The sequence below is a fragment of the Anolis sagrei genome, chromosome 11 (genome assembly GCF_037176765.1).
Source record: "Anolis sagrei isolate rAnoSag1 chromosome 11, rAnoSag1.mat, whole genome shotgun sequence".
NCBI classification, from domain to species: domain Eukaryota; kingdom Metazoa; phylum Chordata; class Lepidosauria; order Squamata; family Dactyloidae; genus Anolis; species Anolis sagrei.
The window spans coordinates 34,439,717-34,458,170 of record NC_090031.1 but is presented as its reverse complement, the minus strand read 5'-3'; the positions used below and the strand labels follow the sequence as shown (position 1 = coordinate 34,458,170).

General features: G+C 49.3%; 1 protein-coding gene across 1 annotated transcript; it reads left to right on the top strand.

Moving 5' to 3' along the window:
• The first annotated feature begins 14 nt into the window (after window positions 1-14).
• Window positions 15-17,130, top strand: PIPOX (pipecolic acid and sarcosine oxidase). Its single transcript, XM_067472194.1, has 8 exons — window positions 15-239; window positions 1,718-1,866; window positions 3,399-3,612; window positions 5,890-6,072; window positions 7,644-7,781; window positions 9,531-9,692; window positions 12,599-12,674; window positions 15,973-17,130. Exons 1-8 carry the CDS (start codon window positions 111-113, stop codon window positions 16,092-16,094), a joined length of 1,173 nt encoding a protein of 390 aa, XP_067328295.1. The 5' UTR covers window positions 15-110; the 3' UTR covers window positions 16,095-17,130.
• The last annotated feature ends 1,324 nt before the right edge of the window (window positions 17,131-18,454 follow it).

Below are 18,454 nucleotides of genomic sequence, written 5' to 3'. Positions count from 1 at the left end.
AAGAGCAAACCTTGGCCAGGATCCCTGGGGAAGGCGAAGTCCAGCTTCTCAGACTTTGCTTCCAGGCCTTGGCTTTGTTTCCTAAGGGAAGCAAGAGGCAAAGAGAAGGAATGGCGTACCCCAAAAAAGTCCATCCCAATGGGATCTACGATGCCATTGTCGTTGGAGCGGGCATCCAGGGCACATTCACTGCTCAGCACTTATCCAAGCGAAGGCAGAAGACCCTCCTTCTGGACCAGGTAATGCTGCCCAATGTACTCCTTAATTGAGAACATCCTGGATGGACTACCGCTGCACATTATACATGGGGCGGCCCTTGAAGGTTGTTCGGCGTTTTCCCAATCAATTGGGAAAAACAACCAATGTCCAGGATTCAAACAATAACCCGTTGTAAAGTCCTATATGCTTGGGGTTCGAGGTGTTTAAAGGACCATTACTTCCCATTACGACCCAGTTCGAGCTCCATGGTCTTGTGTTTTATTATAGACTAGCTTGGGGACCCGGCGCTGCCCGGATTATTAGAGAAAGTGGGAAATGGCGGTTCTGTATGCCAAGTTTGGTCTTTATTGGTCATTGGATGATGGTTGCATTGTTTTCAGGAAGTGAGTAAAGGTATTTGAAGTTCCATCATCCATGGTTCAGCTTCCTCCAAACAGCAGCAGGATATAGAGTGGGTCATGGGGGCTCTGTGTGCCAAGTTTAGGCTTTATCAGTCACTAGCTTGGGGTCCCGGCGCTGCCCGGGTTATTAGAGAAAGTGGGTAATGGCGGTTCTGTATGCCAAGTTTGGTCTTTATTGGTCATTGGATGAGGGTGGCAGTGGTTTCAGTAAGTGAGTGAAGGTACTGTAAGTCCCATCATCCATGATCCACCCTCCTCCAGACTGAAACAGGATGTAGATAGGGTCATGGGAGCTCTGTGTGCCAAGTTTGGTCTTGATCAGTCATTGGATGAGGGTGGCAGTGGTTTCAGTAAGTGAGTGAAGGTATTGCAAGTCCTATCATCCATGATCCACCCTCCTCCAAACTGAAGAAACAGGATGTAGATAGGGTCATGGGGGCTCTGTGTGCCAAGTTTGGTCTTGATCAGTCATTGGTTCAGGGTCACAGTGGTTTCAGTAAGTGAGTGAAGGTACTGCAAGTTCCATCATCCATGATGCACCCTCCTCCAGACTGAAACAGGATGTAGATAGGGTCATTGGGGCTCTGTGTGCCAAGTTTGGTCTTGATCAGTCATTGGATGAGGGTGGCAGTGGTTTCGGTAAGTGAGTGAAGGTACTGCAAGTACCATCATCCATGATCCACCCTCCTCCAAACTGAAACAGGATGTAGATAGGGTCATGGGGGCTCTGTGTGCCAAGTTTGGTCTTGATCAGTCATTGGATGAGGGTGGCAGTGGTTTTGGTAAGTGAGTGAAGGTACTGCAAGTCCCATCATCCATGGTCAACCCTTCATCATCCATGGTCAATTGCAGCAGGATGTAAAGTGGGTCATGGGGGCTCTATGTATGAGGAGAGACGGGTAACATGTTGTTGTTGTTGTTATTGTCATTGTTGTTGCTAGGCATATGGGGCCTTCTCAATGGATGGATGGCAAGCTGTCATAATGCCCTCATTCAAAGAGAATTCAAGTCCCCGCTCAGCTATGGGAAGCCCACTTTGGGCAAGTCGCACTCTCTCGGCCTCAAAGGGAAGCCTTTCTCCTTTTCTCTCCCTGCAGTTCCTCCTCCCGCACACCAGAGGCAGCTCTCACGGACTGAGCCGCATCATCCGCAGCGCTTACCCACAGGACTATTACACTGCTATGATGGGAGAGGCCATCCGCCTCTGGGCAGAGCTGGAGGCCGAGACAGGAACCCAGCTCTACAGGTGAGGCGGCCAATCCGCTCCGGGTTATAGTCCGAACTGTAGTGCCCTGGATCAAATCTACTGAGCCCTATGACGTTAAGTATTGCTGAATACATTTGCCAAATTTAGAGTTATTATTATTGTCATTATCGGCCATTTCCTCAAATATAACATGACCTCTATATCCGCGGACCCTGGGATCCACAGTTCCATTAATCCAATATAGGTCCTCCCTAGGCATTTCCTAGGTCCTGCAGTGTGATTTTATTATTATTATTATTATTATTATTCGCCATTTCCTAAAATATAACATGACCTCTATATCCGCGGCCTGTGGGATCTACAGTTTCATTAATCCAATATAGGTCCTCCCTAGGCATTTTCTGGGTCCTCCAGTGTGACTCTATTATTATTATTATTATTATTATTATTATTATTATTATTCGCCATTTCCTCAAATATAACATGACCCCTATATCCGTGGGCCCTGGGATCCACATTCCATTAATCCAAAAATGGTCCTCCCTAGGCATTTTCTAGGTCCTCCAGTGTGACTCTATTATTATTATTATTATTATTATTATTCGTCATTTCCTCAAATATAACAAGACCTCTATATCCGCGGACCCTGGGATCCACAGTTCCATCAATCCAATATAGGTCCTCTCTAGGCATTTCATAGGTCCTCCAGTGTGACTTGATTATTATTATTATTATTATTATTCGCCATTTCCTCAAATATAACATGACCTCTATATCCGCGGACCCTGGGATCCACAATTCCATCAATCCAATAGTCCTCCTTAGGCATTTTCTAGGTCTTCTAGTGTGACTCTATTATTATTATTATTCGCCATTTCCTCAAATATAACGTGACCTCTATATCTGCGGACCCTGGGATCCACAGTTCCATCAATCCAATATAGGTCCTCCCTAGGCATTTCCTAGGTCCTCCAGTGTGACTCTATTATTATTATCATTATCATTATTATTATCCGCCATCTCCTCAAATATAACATGACCTCTATATCCACGGACCCTGGGATCCACAGTTCCATCAATCCAATATAGGTCCTCCTTAGGCATTTTCTAGGTCCTCCAGTGTGACTCTATTATTATTATTATTATTTGCCATTTCCTCAATTATAACATGACCTCTATATCCGCGGTTCCTGGGATCCACAGTTCCATCAATCCAATATAGGTCCTCCCTAGGCATTTTCTGGGTCCTCCAGTGTGACTCTATTATTACTATTATATTTTCTATGGCCTGCTTGGGCTGGAAGTTCTCCTTTTCAATGGAGCCTGCTGTGCTCGGGCGTCCAGGAGCATCCCCTCCAGGCAGCGACAGATGCTCCCTCTAATTTATATGCCTCCATAAAGGAAGCGCCATTAAGGAAATGCGCATCTAAATGATTTTTCATCTTGCCGGGTCAGGCGTAATAGGCTCATCCGTCTTCTTCGCAAGGAGCTCAGGGAAGCCTTGTCAGGCCCCATGGAAAGGCCCAATATGGCCGTCTCCGGCTCAGAAGCGTTGTGTGTTCCTCCCACAGACGGACGCCCTTGTGGGTCCTGGGGCGCCCCGAGAGCCCCGAGTTCCAGAGCTACCGGCGAACCATGGAGCGCCATCATGTTCCCAGCGAGGAACTGGCCCCCGAGGCTTTTGCACAGAGGTTCCCCGGGTTCCACCTGCCCAGCGAGGAAATGGCCGTCTCGGACCACTCCGCAGGGGTCCTGTTTCCGGATAAGGTCCTTCGTGTGGTCCAGGTAAGGAACACCAACCGCTGAGTAAAGGAGAAGGAAGAGAAGTTCCCTCCCAGGTAGATCCCCCTCTCCCCTTCTTCTTTGCGGTCTTTCTTCTTTTCCTATCTTCCTTCTGCTTCTTGGTTTCCTCTCTTCCTTCTTTGTTTCCTTCCTTATTTCCTTCCTCTGCTTTTCTCCCTTCTACCTATTTGATTGCTCCCTCCTTCCTTCCCTCCTCCTTTGCATCCTTCCTTCCTTTTTCTTTGCTTCCTTCCCTCCTCCTTCTTTGCTTCCTTCCTTCGTTCCATTTCTTCATTTGCTTCCTTCCCTCTTTCCTTTTTCTTTGCTTCTTTCTCTCCTTTTTCTTCTTTGCTTCCTTCTGCTTCTCAGATTGCTTGCTCTGCCTTTTCTTTGTTTCCCTCCTCCTCCTCCTCCTCCTCCTCCTCCTCCTCCTTTGCTTCCTTCTTTCCTTCCTTCTGCTTCTTGGATTGCTTGCTCCATCCTTTTGCTTTTTTCCTTCTTTACATCCCTCTTCTTTTTGTTCCCTTCCTTTTTCTTTGCTTCCTTCCTTCCATTTTGCTTCCCTCCTTCCTTTTTCTCTGCTTCTTTCTCTCCATCTCCTTCTTTGCTTCCTTCTTTGCTTCCTTCTGCTTCTCAGATTGCTTGCTCCATCATTTTTCTTTGTTTCCTTCCCTCTCTCTTCTATTGTTCCTTTCTATTTTCTTTGTTTCCTTTCCTCCTCCTTCTCCTTTGCTTCGTTCCATTTCATTTCCTTCCTTCTTCTCTGCTTCTTTCTCTCCTTCTTCTCCTTTGCCTCCTTCTTTGCTTCCTTCTGCTTCTTAGATGGCTTGCTCTATCCTTTTTCTTTGTTTTCTTCCCTCCCTCTTCTTCTTTGTTCCCTTCTTTCCTTCCTTTTTCTTTGCTTCCTTCCATTTTGCTTCCTTCCTTTTTCTCTGCTTCTTTCTCTCCTTTTCCTTCTTTGCTTCCTTTTTCTTCCTTCTACTTCTCAGATTGCTTGCAGTGGCCTTTTTTGTTTCCTTCCCTCCTCCTCCTCCTCCTTTGCTTCCTTCTTTGCTTCCTTCTGCTTCTTGGATTGCTTGCTCCATCCTTTTTCTTTGTTTCCTTTCCTCCCTCCTCTTCTTTGTCCCCTTCCTTCCTTCCTTCTTCCATTTTATTTCCTTCCTTTTTCTCTGCTTCTTTCTCTCCTTCTCCTTTTCCTTCTTTGCTTCCTTATTTCCTTCCTTCTGCTTCTCAGATTGCTTCCTTCCCTCTTCCTCCTCCTTTACTTCCTTCTTTGCTTCCTTCTGCTTCTCAGATTACTTGCTCCATCATTTTTCTTTGTTTCCTTCCCTCTCTCTTCTTTTGTTCCCTTCCTTCCTTTTTCTTTGTTTCCTCCTCCACCACCTCCTCTTCCTCTTCCTCCTCCTCGTTCTCCTCCTCCTCCTCCTCCTCCACTTCCTCTGCTTGGTTCCTTCCATTTCATTTCCTTCCTTCTTCTCTGCTTCTTTCTCGCCTTCTTCTTCTTTGCCTCCTTCTTTGCTTCCTTCTGCTTCTCAGATTGCTTGCTCCATCTTTTCTTTCTTTCCTTCCCTCCTTCTTTTGCTTCTTTGCTCCCTTCTGCTTCCTTCTTTCTTTCCTTCCCTCCTTCTTTTGCTTCTTTGCTTCTTTCTGCTTCCTTCTTTCTTTCCAGAAGAGATTGTAAAAAAGGAAGAGAGAAAGGGGGAGGAGAGGGAGGAAAGAAAAGAGGAAAGGAGCAGGAAAGGAAGAAAGGAATGAAGAAGGGAAAGCGCAAAAGAGGGAAAGAAAGAAGGGAGAGAAGCAAGGAAGGAAAGAGAGAGGAAAGAAAGTAACAGGAGCAGCATAACGGCAGAATAAATAACCATCAAGCCCGGCGGTCCCTCCTGGCTGCTGAGTCAGATCCAAGAACAGTGCCATAAAACACCGCCGGCTCCCTCTCTCGATTTCCGTTCGTTAAATGAAAAGCCGAGCAGCCAGAACGTTTCAGCAAAACAAAATGCTTTGCCATAAAAACCGAGAAAGGAGGCAAGTCCGGTGGGACCAAAGGGCCCGGCGATGATATAAAAATGGTGGCTTTACGGCAAATAATCAAAAGCGGGTCTTTCGCAGCTTTTAAGGGACGGAAATCCAGTGTTCTAGGTCACTCTTTAGGTCCAACGGGCTCTGCTGGGCATTTTGGGGTCAGAAAATCTACCAGTTCTGGCCAACTGCACCAGATTCGACAACAAGGCTTTTTCATTCAAAACTTTGGTCTCTTTTCCCACCTTTCTTCCCAAACTTTAGGACCAATTCCGGCAGAGCGGAGGGACCATCCGTGATGGGGAGAAGGTGCTCCAGATCATCCCGGGGTCTGTAGTCAGGGTCGTCACCCCAGAAAGGGAGTACCAGGCCAAACGGATCGTGGTCACCGCCGGGCCATGGACCGGACCGCTGCTGACTCCTCTGGGGCTCCACCTGCCCCTCCAGGTGAGCAGATCCACCTGCCCCTCCAGTTGAGCAGATCCACCTGACCCTCCAGGTGAGCAGACCCACCTTCCCCTCCAGGTGAGCAGATCCACCTGCCCCTCCAGGTGAGTGGATCCACCTACCCCTCCAGGTGAGCAAATCCACCTGCCCCTCCAGGTGAGCGGATCCACCTTCCCCTCCAGGTGAGCAGATCCACCTGCCCCTCCAGGTGAGTGGATCCACCTACCCCTCCAGGTGAGCAAATCCACCTGCCCCTCCAGGTGAGCGGATCCACCTGCCCCTCCAGGTGAGTGGATCCACCTACCCCTCCAGGTGAGCGGATCCACCTGCCCCTCCAGGTGAGCAGACCCACCTTCCACTCCAGGTGAGCAGATCCACCTGCCCCTCCAGGTGAGCAGATCCACCTGCCCCTCCAGGGGAGTGGATCCACCTACCCCTCCAGGTGAGCAGACCCACCTTCCCCTCCAGGTGAGCAAATCCACCTGCCCCTCCAGGTGAGCAGATCCACCTGCCCCTCCAGGTGAGTGGATCCACCTACCCCTCCAGGTGAGCAAATCCACCTGCCCCTCCAGGTGAGCGGATCCACCTGCCCCTCCAGGTGAGCAGACCCACCTTCCCCTCCAGGTGAGCGGATCCACCTGCTCCTCAAGGTGAGCAGATCCACCTGCCCCTCCAGGTCAGCGGATCCACCTGCCCCTCCAGGTGAGCAGCTCCACCTGCCCCTCCAGGTGAGCAAACCCACCTGCCCCTCCAGGTGAGCAAACCCACCTGCCCCTCCAGGTGAGTGGATCCACCTACCCCTCCAGGTGAGCAAATCCACCTGCCCCTCCAGGTGAGTGGATCCACCTACCCCTTCAGGTGAGCGGCTCCACCTGCCCCTTCAGGTGAGCAGCTCCAACTGCCCCTCCAGGTGAGCGGATCCACCTGCTCCTCAAGGTGAGCAGCTCCCCCTCCCCCTCCAGGTGAGCAGCTCCACCTGCCCCTCCAGGTGAGCAGATCCACCTGCTCCTCAAGGTGAGCAGCTCCCCCTCCCCCTCCAGGTGAGCAGCTCCACCTGCCCCTCCATGTGAGCAGCTCCACCTGCCCCTCCAGGTGAGCAGCTCCACCTGCCCCTCCAGGTGAGCGGATCCACCTGCTCCTCCAGGTGAGCGGATCCACCTGCCCCTCCATGTGAGCAGATCCACCTGCCCCTCCAGGTGAGCAGATCATCTGCCCCTCCAGGTGAGCAGCTCCACCTGCCCCTCCAGGTGAGCGGATCCACCTGCCCTCCAGGGGAGCAGCTCCACCTGCCCCTCCAGGTGAGCAGATCCACCTGCCCCTAGCCAGGCTTTAGCACAACAGGTTAACCACCAACTGCAGTAAATCTTGCCAATTGAAAGGTGGCAGTTCGAAGCCCGGGTCAGGGTAAGCTCTTAGCCTTTAGCCCAGCTTCTGCCTACCTAGTAGTTTCGAAAACAGCAATGTAAGTAGATAAATAAGTACCGCCTATATATACCTCTATCTATGTACAGTTGTCTGTCTTGTCAGGGTATATAAATACTGTCAATCCTGGCGGCCTTTCCCCCCTCCAGCCCTTGCGTATCAGTGTCTGCTACTGGAAGGAAAGCCAACCCGGGGCCCTGAGGGAGCTCCCTTCCTTCATCAGCCTCCACGGAGCAAAGCACCACGTTTACGGGCTGCCGGCCGGCGACTACCCTGGCCTTGTCAAGGTGAGTGCCACAGTCCTGTAGCATAATGGAGACCCTCAGAAAATAAAGCCACACTGGTGGAGTTTGTGGAAGCTAGACCTTGATAATTGGGAGATGTAGTTGCTTGGATTTATAGTTCACCTACACTGGAAGAGTATTCTGAATTCTATCAACAATAGTATTGAGCCAAACTTGGCACACAGAACTCCCATGACCAAGTAGAAAAAACTGGAAGGGTTTGGTGGGCATTGACCTTGAGTTTGGGAGTTGTAGTTCACCTACATGCAGAGAGCACTGTGGACTCAAACAGTGATGGATCTGGACCAAACTTGGAATGAATACTCAATATGCCCAAATGTGAACACAGATGGAGTTTGGGGAAGCTAGACCTAAATAGTTGGGAGTTATAGTTGCTGGGATTTATAGTTCACCTACAATCCAAGAATATTCTGAATTCCATCAACAATAGTATTGAGCCAAACTTGGAACACAGAGCTCCCATGACCAAATAGAAACAATACTGCAGGGGTTTGGTGGGCCATGACCTTGAATTTCGGAGTTGTAGTTCACCTACATCCAGAGAGCATGTAGGACTCAAACAACGATGGATCTGGACCAAACTTGGCATGAGTTGCTGGGATTTATAGTTCACCTACAATCAAAGAGTATTCTGAATTCCATCAAAAATAATATTGAGTCAAACTTGGCACACAGAACTCTCATGACCAACAGAAAATACTGGATGGGTTTGGTGGGCATTGACCTTGAGTTTGGGAGTTGTAGTTCGCCTATATCCAGAGAGCACTGTGGACTCAAACAATGATGGATCTGAACCAAACTTGGCACGGATACTCAATAGGCCCAAATGTGAACACTGGTGGAGTTTGTGGAAGCTAGACCTTGATAGTTGGGAGTTGTAATTCACCTACATCCAGAGAGCACTGTGGACTCAAACAATGATGGATCTGAACCAAACTTGGCACGGATACTCAATAGGCCCAAATGTGAACACTGGTGGAGTTTGTGGAAGCTAGACCTTGATAATTGGGAGTTATAGTTCACCTACATCCAGAGAGCACTGTGGACTCAAATCATGATGGATCTGGACCAAACTTGGCATGGATACCCAATAGGCCCAAATGTGAACACTGGTGGAGTTTGTGGAAGCTAGACCTTGATAGTTGGGAGTTGTAGTTCACCTCCATCCAGAGAGCACTGTGGACTCAAACAATGATGGATCTGGACCAAACTTGGCACGGATATTCAATAGGCCCAAATGTGAACACTGGTGGAGTTTGTGGAAGCTAGACCTTGATAGTTGGGAGTTGTAGTTCACCTCCATCCAGAGAGCATGTAGGACTCAAACAATGATGGATCTGGACCAAACTTGGCATGGATACCCAATAGGCCCAAATGTGAACACTGGTGGAGTTTGTGGAAGCTAGACCTTGATAGTTGGGAATTGTAGTTCACCTCCATCCAGAGAGCATGTAGGACTCAAACAACGATGGATCTGAACCAAACTTGGCACGGATACTCAATAGCACTGTGGACTCAAATCATGATGGATCCGGACCAAACTTGGTTCTTAAGACCACCAGAAATATGATCTTTGGTGACCCCTCTGACACCCTCTCGTGTCCCGACCCCCAGGTTGAGAAACCCTGTCCTATCAGTACTTGTTGAACTTAGGGACTGGATTCAAGTCCTCCAGTCTGCAAAGCCAAGGCTCTCCCTAATTAACTGCAGTCTGATTTTTCCATTTGCTAGATCTGTTACCATTACGGCAACCTTGTGGACCCGGAAACACCTGACCGCCTGACCCAAAGCTCCCCTCCTGTCCCCGACGTTCAGATCCTGAAGGATTTTGTCCGGAAATACCTTCCGGGTCTCGATCCCGAACCGGCCGTCCAGGAACGCTGTTTATATACGGTAAGGAGCGGGAGGCCGGCTTCACCTGTTGGGTCTCCACCTGCTGACGTCACTTTGGAAAGCAATCAGGAGAGGGAAATGTGCCTCTCTTTCTCTGATCCTCCTTGAAATCTGATTGAGAGGCGCTTCAGTCAGAGCTGATGAGAGAAGGACTTCTCCAAACGAGGCGTAATTAACTTACGGACCCCAAAGTGATTGCCACCAGCTCGGCACACTTTTCGGGAACGAGAACAAGCTGGAAAGAAAGGGGCGGGGAGGGAGAGGAAGGCGTCATATCGGGTGTCGAGAGGCGAGCCTCCAAAGCAAAGAGCAGTCTATCTTTGGATACCAAAGAGTTTATTTATTTATTGTGTCAGGATCAACCAGACAATTGTATTACATTTTAAACAAATTTTTAGCAAGCAAACAGAACACAAAGTTTGCAAGCTTGGTAGTTGATTAAATGTCCTACAAGAGAGGACAAGAGAGGAGATTCCATCTGAACATGAGGATGAACTTCCTGACTGTGAGAGCCGTTCAGCAGTGGAACTCTCTGCCCCGGAGTGTGGTGGAGGCTCCTTATTTGGAAGCTTTTAAGCAGAGGCTGGATGGCCATCTGTCAGGGGTGATTTGAATGCAATATTCCTGCTTCTTGGCAGAATGGAGTTGGACTGGATGATTGCCCATGAGGTCTCTTCCAACTCTTTGAGTCTATGATTCTATGATCATTTCTCCTCTCAGCCTTCTTTTCTACCCAGTTCTTCAAGCCGTTCCTCATAGGGCTTGTTCTCCAGACCCTTGGTTGTTTGAGTCACCTTCCTCTGGATGTATTTGATCCATGGCCCTCCTCATGCCCATGAGGTCTCTTCCAACTCTTTGATTCTATGATCCTTTGACCAGTATCTGGCCCCTTGGAGTGCCTCTGGTGTTACTCTAAGAAGGTCCTCCCTTGTGCATGTGGCAGGGCTCAGGCTGCATTGCAGCAGGTGGTCAGTGGTTTGCTCTTCTCCGCACTCGCATGTCGTGGACTCCACTTTGTGGCCCCATTTCTTGAGGTTGGCTCTCCATCTTGTGGTGCCAAAGTGCCTTCCAAGTCGCTCAGTCTTCTGTGTGCCCAGGGGGGAGTCTCTCATTTGGTATCAGCCATGGATTCAGGTTCTGGGTTTGAGCCTGCCACTTTTGGACTCTCGCTTGCTGGGGTGTTCCAGAGAGTGTCTCTGTAGATCTTAGAAAACTATTTCTTGATTTAAGTCATTGACGTGCTGGCTGATACCCAAACAAGGGATGAGCTGGAGATGTCTCTGCCTTGGTCCTTTCACTACTGGCTGCTCCTTCCCGGCAGATGTCAGGTGGTGCGATACCGGCTAGACAGTGTAATTTCTCCAGTGCTGTAGGGCGCAGACACCCCGTGATAATGAGGCATGTCTCATTAAGAGCCACATCCACTGTTTCAGCGTGGTGAGATGTGTTCCACACTGGGCATGCATACTCAGCAGCAGGGTAGTGTAGCGCAAGGGCAGATGTCTTCACTGTGTCTGGTTGTGATCCCCAGGTTGTGCCAGTCAGCTTTCCTATGATATTGTTTCTAGCACCCACTTTTTGCTTGATGTTCAGGCAGTGCTTCTTGTAGGTCAGAGCATGGTCCAGAGTGACTCCTAGGTATTTGGGTGCGCTGCAATGCTCCAGTGGGATTCCTTCCCAGGTGATCCTCAGAGCTTGGGATGCTTGTCTGTTCTTGAGATGGAAAGCACATGTCTGTGTTTTAGATGGGTTGGGGATCAGCTGGGTTTCCCTGTAGTAGGCGGTAAGGGCACCTAGAGCTTTGGAGAGCTTCTGTTCTACCATCTCAAAGCTCCCTGCTTGAGCGGTGATGGCACGATCATCAGCATAGATGAAACTCTCTATCCCTTCTGGCAGTGGCTGGTCATTTGTGTAGATGTTGATCATTGATGGGAGTGAGCACGCTCCCCTGAGGCAGGCCGTTCTTCTGTTTCCGCCCTCTGCTTCTCTGGCCCTGGAACTCAACAAAAAAGCTCCTGTTCTGTAGCCGATTTCCTTGCGTGGTGATGGCACGATCATCAGCATAGATGAAGCTCTCTGTCCCTTCTGGCAGTGGCTGGTCATTTGTGTAGATGTTGAACATGGATGGAGCAAGCATGCTCCCCTGAGGCAGGCCGTTCTTCTGTTTCCGCCATCTGCTTCTCTGGCCCTGGAACTCAACAAAAAAGCTCCTGTTCTGTAGCTGATTTCATTGAGTGGTGATGGCACGATCATCAGCGTAGATGAAGCTCTCTGTCCCTTCTGGCAGTGGCTGGTCATTTGTGTAGATATGGAACATGGATGGAGCAAGCGCGCTCCCGAGGCAGGCCGTTCTTCTGTTTCCGCCATCTGCTTCTCTGGCCCTGGAACTCAACAAAAAAGCTCCTGTTCTGTAGCTGATTTCCTTGAGTGGTGATGGCACGATCATCAGCGTAGATGAAGTTCTCTGTCCCTTCTGGCAGTGGCTGGTCATTTGTGTAGATGTTGAACATGGATGGAGCAAGCGCGCTCCCCAGAGGCAGGCCGTTCTTCTGTTTCCGCCACCTGCTTCTCTGGCCCTGGAACTCAACCAAAAAGCTCCTGTTTTGTAGCAGGTTTCCTATGAGGCGGGTGAGGTGGTCGTCCTTTGTGATATTATACATTTTTCTCAGGAGGAGGCAGTGGTGGTTCACAGTCTCATAAGCCACTGCCAGGTCTATGAAGACAGGTCTATGAAGACGAAAGAGTTAATTCAGACGCAGAAGGGATCCCAATGGCCATCAACCCTGAACCCTTTCCATGTTTGCAAAGTTTGAGGGAGAAAAGTGGGACGAAAATAAGCGGATGATGATATATGGAATATGATTCTTTTTTTTCCCCCTCCCCTCTTTCACCTTTTATGTAATCAGAACACTCCAGATGAGGATTTTGTGTTAGATCGGCACCCGCGCTTCAGAAACATTGTCATCGGAGCAGGGTTTTCTGGTAAGTGCTGGAAAGGGAAGGGACGTGGGAGGAAACTGAGAGGATGACAGAGGAGTGGCGGATGAATCAGAACTTCAGAAAGACTTGAAAGCAGTGCACATGGAAAGGATAAACGGGTCTCGGTAGACTCCAAGCTAAGCATGGGCCAAGAGTGTGGTGCAGCGGCCCACGAAGGCCAATACAATTCTGGTCTGCATGGGTCACCCGTGTCCCATTTCGTAGAGTGGGGATCTCGACTTATTCCCCACTAGCTTGGGGGCCTGACGGTGCCGAGGTGATTTGAAAAGGGCATTTGTGGATAAGGGTGAACTACAACTCCCATAGGCCAAGGGCAATCACCCCCAAACCCTGTCTGAATGCGCAATTGGCCATGTTGGGTCTGTTTGTGAAGTTTGGTTGAGATCTGTCATTGGCTGGGTTCAGGGCTCTCTGGACAAAGGTGAACTACAACTCCCATAGGCCAAGGGCAGTCACCCCCAAACCCCGTCTGAATGCGCAACTGGCCATGTTGGGTCTATTTGTGAAGTTTGGTCGGGATCCATCATTGGCTGGGTTCAGGGATCTCTGGATAAAGGTGAACTACAATTCCCATTGGCCAAGGGCAATCGCCCCCAAACCCTGTCTGAATGTGCAATTGGCCATGTTGGGTCTGTTTGCAAAGTTTGGTTGAGATCCATCATTGGCTGGGTTCAGGGCTCTCTGGATAAGGGTGAACTACAACTCCCATAGACCAAGGGCAATCACCCCCAAACCCTATCTGAATATGCAATTGGCCATGTTGGCTCTGTTTGCTAAGTTTGGTCGGAGTCCATCATTGGCTGGATTCAGGGATCTCTGGATAATGATGAACTACAACTCCCATAGGCCAAGGGCAATCACCCCCAAACCCTATCTGATTATGCAATTGGCCATGTTGGATCTGTTTGCTAAGCTTGGTCGGAGTCCATCACTGGCTGGGTTCAGAGCTCTCTGGATAAAGGTGAACTACAACTCCCATAGGCCAAGGGCAGTCACCCCCAAACCCCGTCTGAATGCGCAACTGGCCATGTTGGGTCTATTTGTGAAGTTTGGTCGGGATCCATCATTGGCTGGGTTCAGGGATCTCTGGATAAAGGTGAACTACAATTCCCATTGGCCAAGGGCAATCACCCCCAAACCCTGTCTGAATGCGCAACTTCTCAGTGTCATCAGCCGCACAACAAGGCAGGAAACATGATCACAGCCACCTTTGGCTATAAACTAATTTATTTTACAACTATATACATTAGCACACCGTAAACTGCTTCCATCCTGTCCGATAGTCACATTGTGAACACACAGAACACGCTGTTATCAGTATCAGTCCACACCTCCTGCATTCCAGAATGACTTATGACGTAAGACGGCACTACGGCTGCGTCCACTGCTCTATACACTTTGATTTATGACCTCTCTAGGAATACCTGTTGGGTCAGTGTGCCAAGTTTGGTCGTGATCCAACATCAGCTGGGTTCAGGGCTCTCTGGATAAGGGCAAACTACAACTCCCCGATCCAAAGTCCATCATTCCCAAATCCTGCCTGAATGCATAGTTATCCATGTTGGGCCTGTGTGCCAAGTTTGGTGTGGATACGAAGTCGGATGGGTTCAGTGCTCTCTGGATAAGGGTGAACTACAACTCTCATATGCCAAGGACAATCATCCCTAAACCAGGACTGCATGCACAGTTGGCCCTGTTGCGTCTGTGTGCCAAGTTTGGTCGTGATCCAACATCGGCTGGATTCAGGGCTCTCTGGATAAGGGCAAACTACAACTCCCAGATTCCAACCTCCATCACTCCCAAACCCCACCTGAGTGCAGGGTTATCCATGTTGGGTCTGTGCCAAATTTAGTCGAGATCCAACGTCGGCTGGGTTCAAAGCTCTCTCATAAGGAATATGAAAGGGTTAAGGGAGAGGTAGTGGGTGGGGTGATGCAAATTCCACACCAATGGAGAGAGTCAGAAACACTGGGATGCCTGTGGTGGAGGAAACACATCAAATCTAGGGTGGAATTGTCCCCGAATGAAAGCCTTCACTTGGGTGGTGGGGTGTGTGGTGTTTGTGGAGGACAGTGGGTGGGGTGATGCAAATTCCACACCAACGGAGTCAGAAACACTGGGATGCCTGTGGTGGAGGAAACACATCAAATCTAGGGTGGAATTGTCCCTGAATGAAAGCCTTCACTTGGGTGGTGGGGTGTGTGGTGTTTGTGGAGGACAGTGGGCGGGGTGATGCAAATTCCACACCAATGGAGAGAGTCAGAAACACTGGGATGCCTGTGGTGGAGGAAACACATCAAATCTTGGGTGGAGTTGTCCCCGAATGAAAGTCTTCACTTGGGTGGTGGGGTGTATGGTGTTTGTGGAGGACAGTGGGCGGGGTGATGCAAATTCCACCCCAATGGAGAGAGTCAGAAACACTGGGATGCCTGTGGTGGAGGAAACACATCAAATCTAGGGTGGAATTGTCCCCGAATGAAAGCCTTCACTTGGGTGGTGGGGTGTGTGGTGTTTGTGGAGGACAGTGGGCGGGGTGATGCAAATTCCACACCAATGGAGAGAGTCAGAAACACTGGGATGTCTGTGGTGGAGGAAACACATCAAATCTAGGGTGGAATTGTCCCCGAATGAAAGCCTTCACTTGGGTGGTGCGGTGTGTGGTGTTTATGAAGGACAGTGGGCGGGGTGATGCAAATTCCACACCAATGGAGAGAGTCAGAAACACTGGGATGCCTGTGGTGGAGGAAACACATCAAATCTAGGGTGGAGTTGCCCCCGAATGAAAGCCTTCACTTGGGTGGTGGGGTGTGTGGTGTTTGTGGAGGACAGTGGGCGGGGTGATGCAAATTTCACACCAATGGAGAGAGTCAGAAACACTGCGATGCCTGTGGTGGAGGAAACAAATCAAATCTTGGGTGGAATTGTCCCCGAATGAAAGCCTTCACTTGGGTGGTGGGGTGTGTGGTGTTTGTGGAGGACAGTGGGTGGGGTGATGCAAATTCCACACCAATGGAGAGAGAGTCAGAAACACTGGGATGCCTGTGGTGGAGGAAACACATCAAATCTTGGGTGGAATTGTCCCCAAATGAAAGCCTTCCCTTGGGATTCTGGGCAGAGTGGTGTTGGTGAAGGACATTGGTGTCTCCTGAGTAGGGGGAGTTATAGCTATTTGTGGAAGTGGGGGGTCTTGGTGTGTAAGTGGACCCCTCCAGCCACATAATAGAAGATTATGTGTATAGAAGATAGATGGATGATTCTAAGCTTGCTGTCTCTCCCACAGGCCACGGGTTCAAGTTTGGGCCGGTCATTGGGAAGATCCTTTGCCAGCTGAGCCTTGGAGAAGAGCCCTCCTATGACTTGACCCCGTTTCAGATCAGCCGCTTCCCAAAGGCTGCTTTGTAACCCTCAAAGCCGCAGGATCTCAACAACCCAAGAGAGAAACCGGCCTCCAGATCGGAAAGCGCCTTGCAAACTGGCTCAATGCCTCGAGCAACCTCCAAGCGACATTTGTAGGGCTTCATAGGATACTCTTAAATCTATCTTTCACGTTGTTGGCTTGCAGAGTTCAAGGAGAATCGAAACAAGTAGGGGTTGCTTTCCTGTAGCCATGTTTCTTTGAGTCGTCACCTGTGAAATGCACACATATGTGTGCATTTCACAGGGACCATGCAGGAAAAGTATGGGTTGCTTACCTGTAATCATGTTTCTTTGGGTGGTTACCTGTGAAATCCAGACATATGTGTGCATTTCACAGGGACCATGAAGAAGAACTCTGGGCCATGTTTCTTCGAGTGGTCATCTGTGAAATCCATACATATGTGTGCATTTCACAGAAGAAGCATGGGTTGCTTACCTGTAGCCATGTTTCTTCGAGTGGTCACCTGTGAAATCCATACATATGTGTGCATTTCACAGGGACCATGCAGGAGAACTGGGTTGCTTACCTGTAGCCATGTTTCTTCGAGTGGTCGTCTGTGAAATCCATACATATGTGTGCATTTCACAGAAGAAGCATGGGTTGCTTACCTGTAGCCATGTTTCTTTGAGTAGTCACCTGTGAAATCCATACATATGTGTGCATTTCACAAGGACCACGCAGGAGAAGCATGGGTTGCTTACCTGTAGCCATGCTTCTTCAAGTGGTCACCTGTGAAATCTAGACATATGTGTGCATTTCACAGGAGCCATGCAGGAGAAGTATGGGTTGCTTACCTGTAACCATGTTTCTTTGAGTGGTCACCTGTGAAATCCAGACATATGTGTGCATTTCACAGGGACTACACAGAAGAATAGTGGCTTCTGAGGAATTGAAAAGTAAAGAGTTGTAAGTAAACAGTAAAGGGTTCCTTTGAGTCTCCTTCCTTCCTTCCTTCCTTCCTTCCTTCCTTCCTTCCTTCCTTCCTTCCTTCTTTCTTTCCTTCTTCCTTCCTTCCTTCCTTCCTTCCTTCCTTCCTTCTTTCCTTCCTTCCTTCCTTCCTTCCTTCCTTCTTTCTTTCCTTCTTCCTTCCTTCCTTCCTTCCTTCCTTCTTCCTTCCTTCCTTCCTTCCTTCCTTCCTTCCTTCTTTCTTTCCTTCTTCCTTCCTTCCTTCCTTCCTTCCTTCCTTCCTTCTTTCTTTCCTTCTTCCTTCCTTCCTTCCTTCCTTCCTTCTTTCCTTCCTTCCTTCCTTCTTTCTTTCCTTCTTCCTTCCTTCCTTCTTCCTTCCTTCCTTCCTTCCTTCCTTCCTTCCTTCTTTCCTTCTTCCTTCCTTCCTTCCTTCCTTCCTTCCTTCCTTCCTTCCTTCCTTCCTTCTTTCCTTCCTTCCTTCCTTCTTTCTTTCCTTCTTCCTTCCTTCCTTCCTTCCTTCCTTCCTTCCTTCCTTCCTTCCTCCTTCCTTCCTTCCTTCCTTCCTTCCTTCCTTCCTTCCTTCCTTCCTTCCTTCCTTCCTTCCAAGTCTTTACAGTGCCAGGACTCACCCTCCACTCTGCTTAGCATCCAAAGGCCAGACTAATAAAACATTCCTGATTCTATCTCCCAAAGTAAATGAGTAGAAGTAACCCTTCGTTTCACCTGAGCCTCTTTGACTAATTGAATTTCCAGAAAGGGAAATAAGGGATGCAAATTGGAAACCGTGAGCGACTCGAGTTAATAGTGCGACTTTTAAAGGCATGGCCCCGAGGCGTCACAATTTGGTTTGGAAACGGTGTTTCTACGGCCTTCATCAGAGAGGAAATCTGGGTATAAATAAATCTACTCCTACTCCTAATACTAATCCTTGCCGTTGTCCGTCTGCTTCCCTTCCGAGTGCCGTAAACCCCTTTCCGAAATCAGTGGCTTTAACATTTGGCTTCATTACGGGGTCTGATGAGCCTGCGCTTCGCCTCCCCTCCGCTCCGAAAGGCACACTCCGCAGAGTCAAGCGAAATGTTTTAAAGTTAAATGTGCCATTTTATGATCATTAGATAGCTTAGCTTAATAGAGGCGCATTACCGGCACACGCCGGCTTTTATGGCTCCGGGGCCGGAGCGTCGGAAGGGGCGAAGCATCCGTTCCAGAGCAAAAGGAACGCGTGGATTATAGTGCGCAGCTCCGCAGTATCGCCATCAGATGGAAATGCATTGCGCATGGGATGGATCCTTGCCGTTTTACTCAATGGCGAAGATCTTTGGAGATTGGGGTGGGGTGGTGGTGGTGGCGTCTTCGAAAGTGGGATTGGCGAAGTGGATTTTGTGCACTTCCTTTCCTCAGCAAAACAACAGAGAGTAAACAATCAGGCACATCTAAT

Bases quoted from the DNA above. Each gene is read 5' to 3' on its own strand.
- PIPOX (XM_067472194.1), top strand. From the start codon at position 111: ATGGCGTACCCCAAAAAAGTCCATCCCAATGGGATCTACGATGCCATT. The intron at 240-1,717 runs GTAATGCTGCCC...CTCTCCCTGCAG, and splicing joins AGACCCTCCTTCTGGACCAG to TTCCTCCTCCCGCACACCAG. The intron at 7,782-9,530 runs GTGAGTGCCACA...TCCATTTGCTAG, and splicing joins ACTACCCTGGCCTTGTCAAG to ATCTGTTACCATTACGGCAA.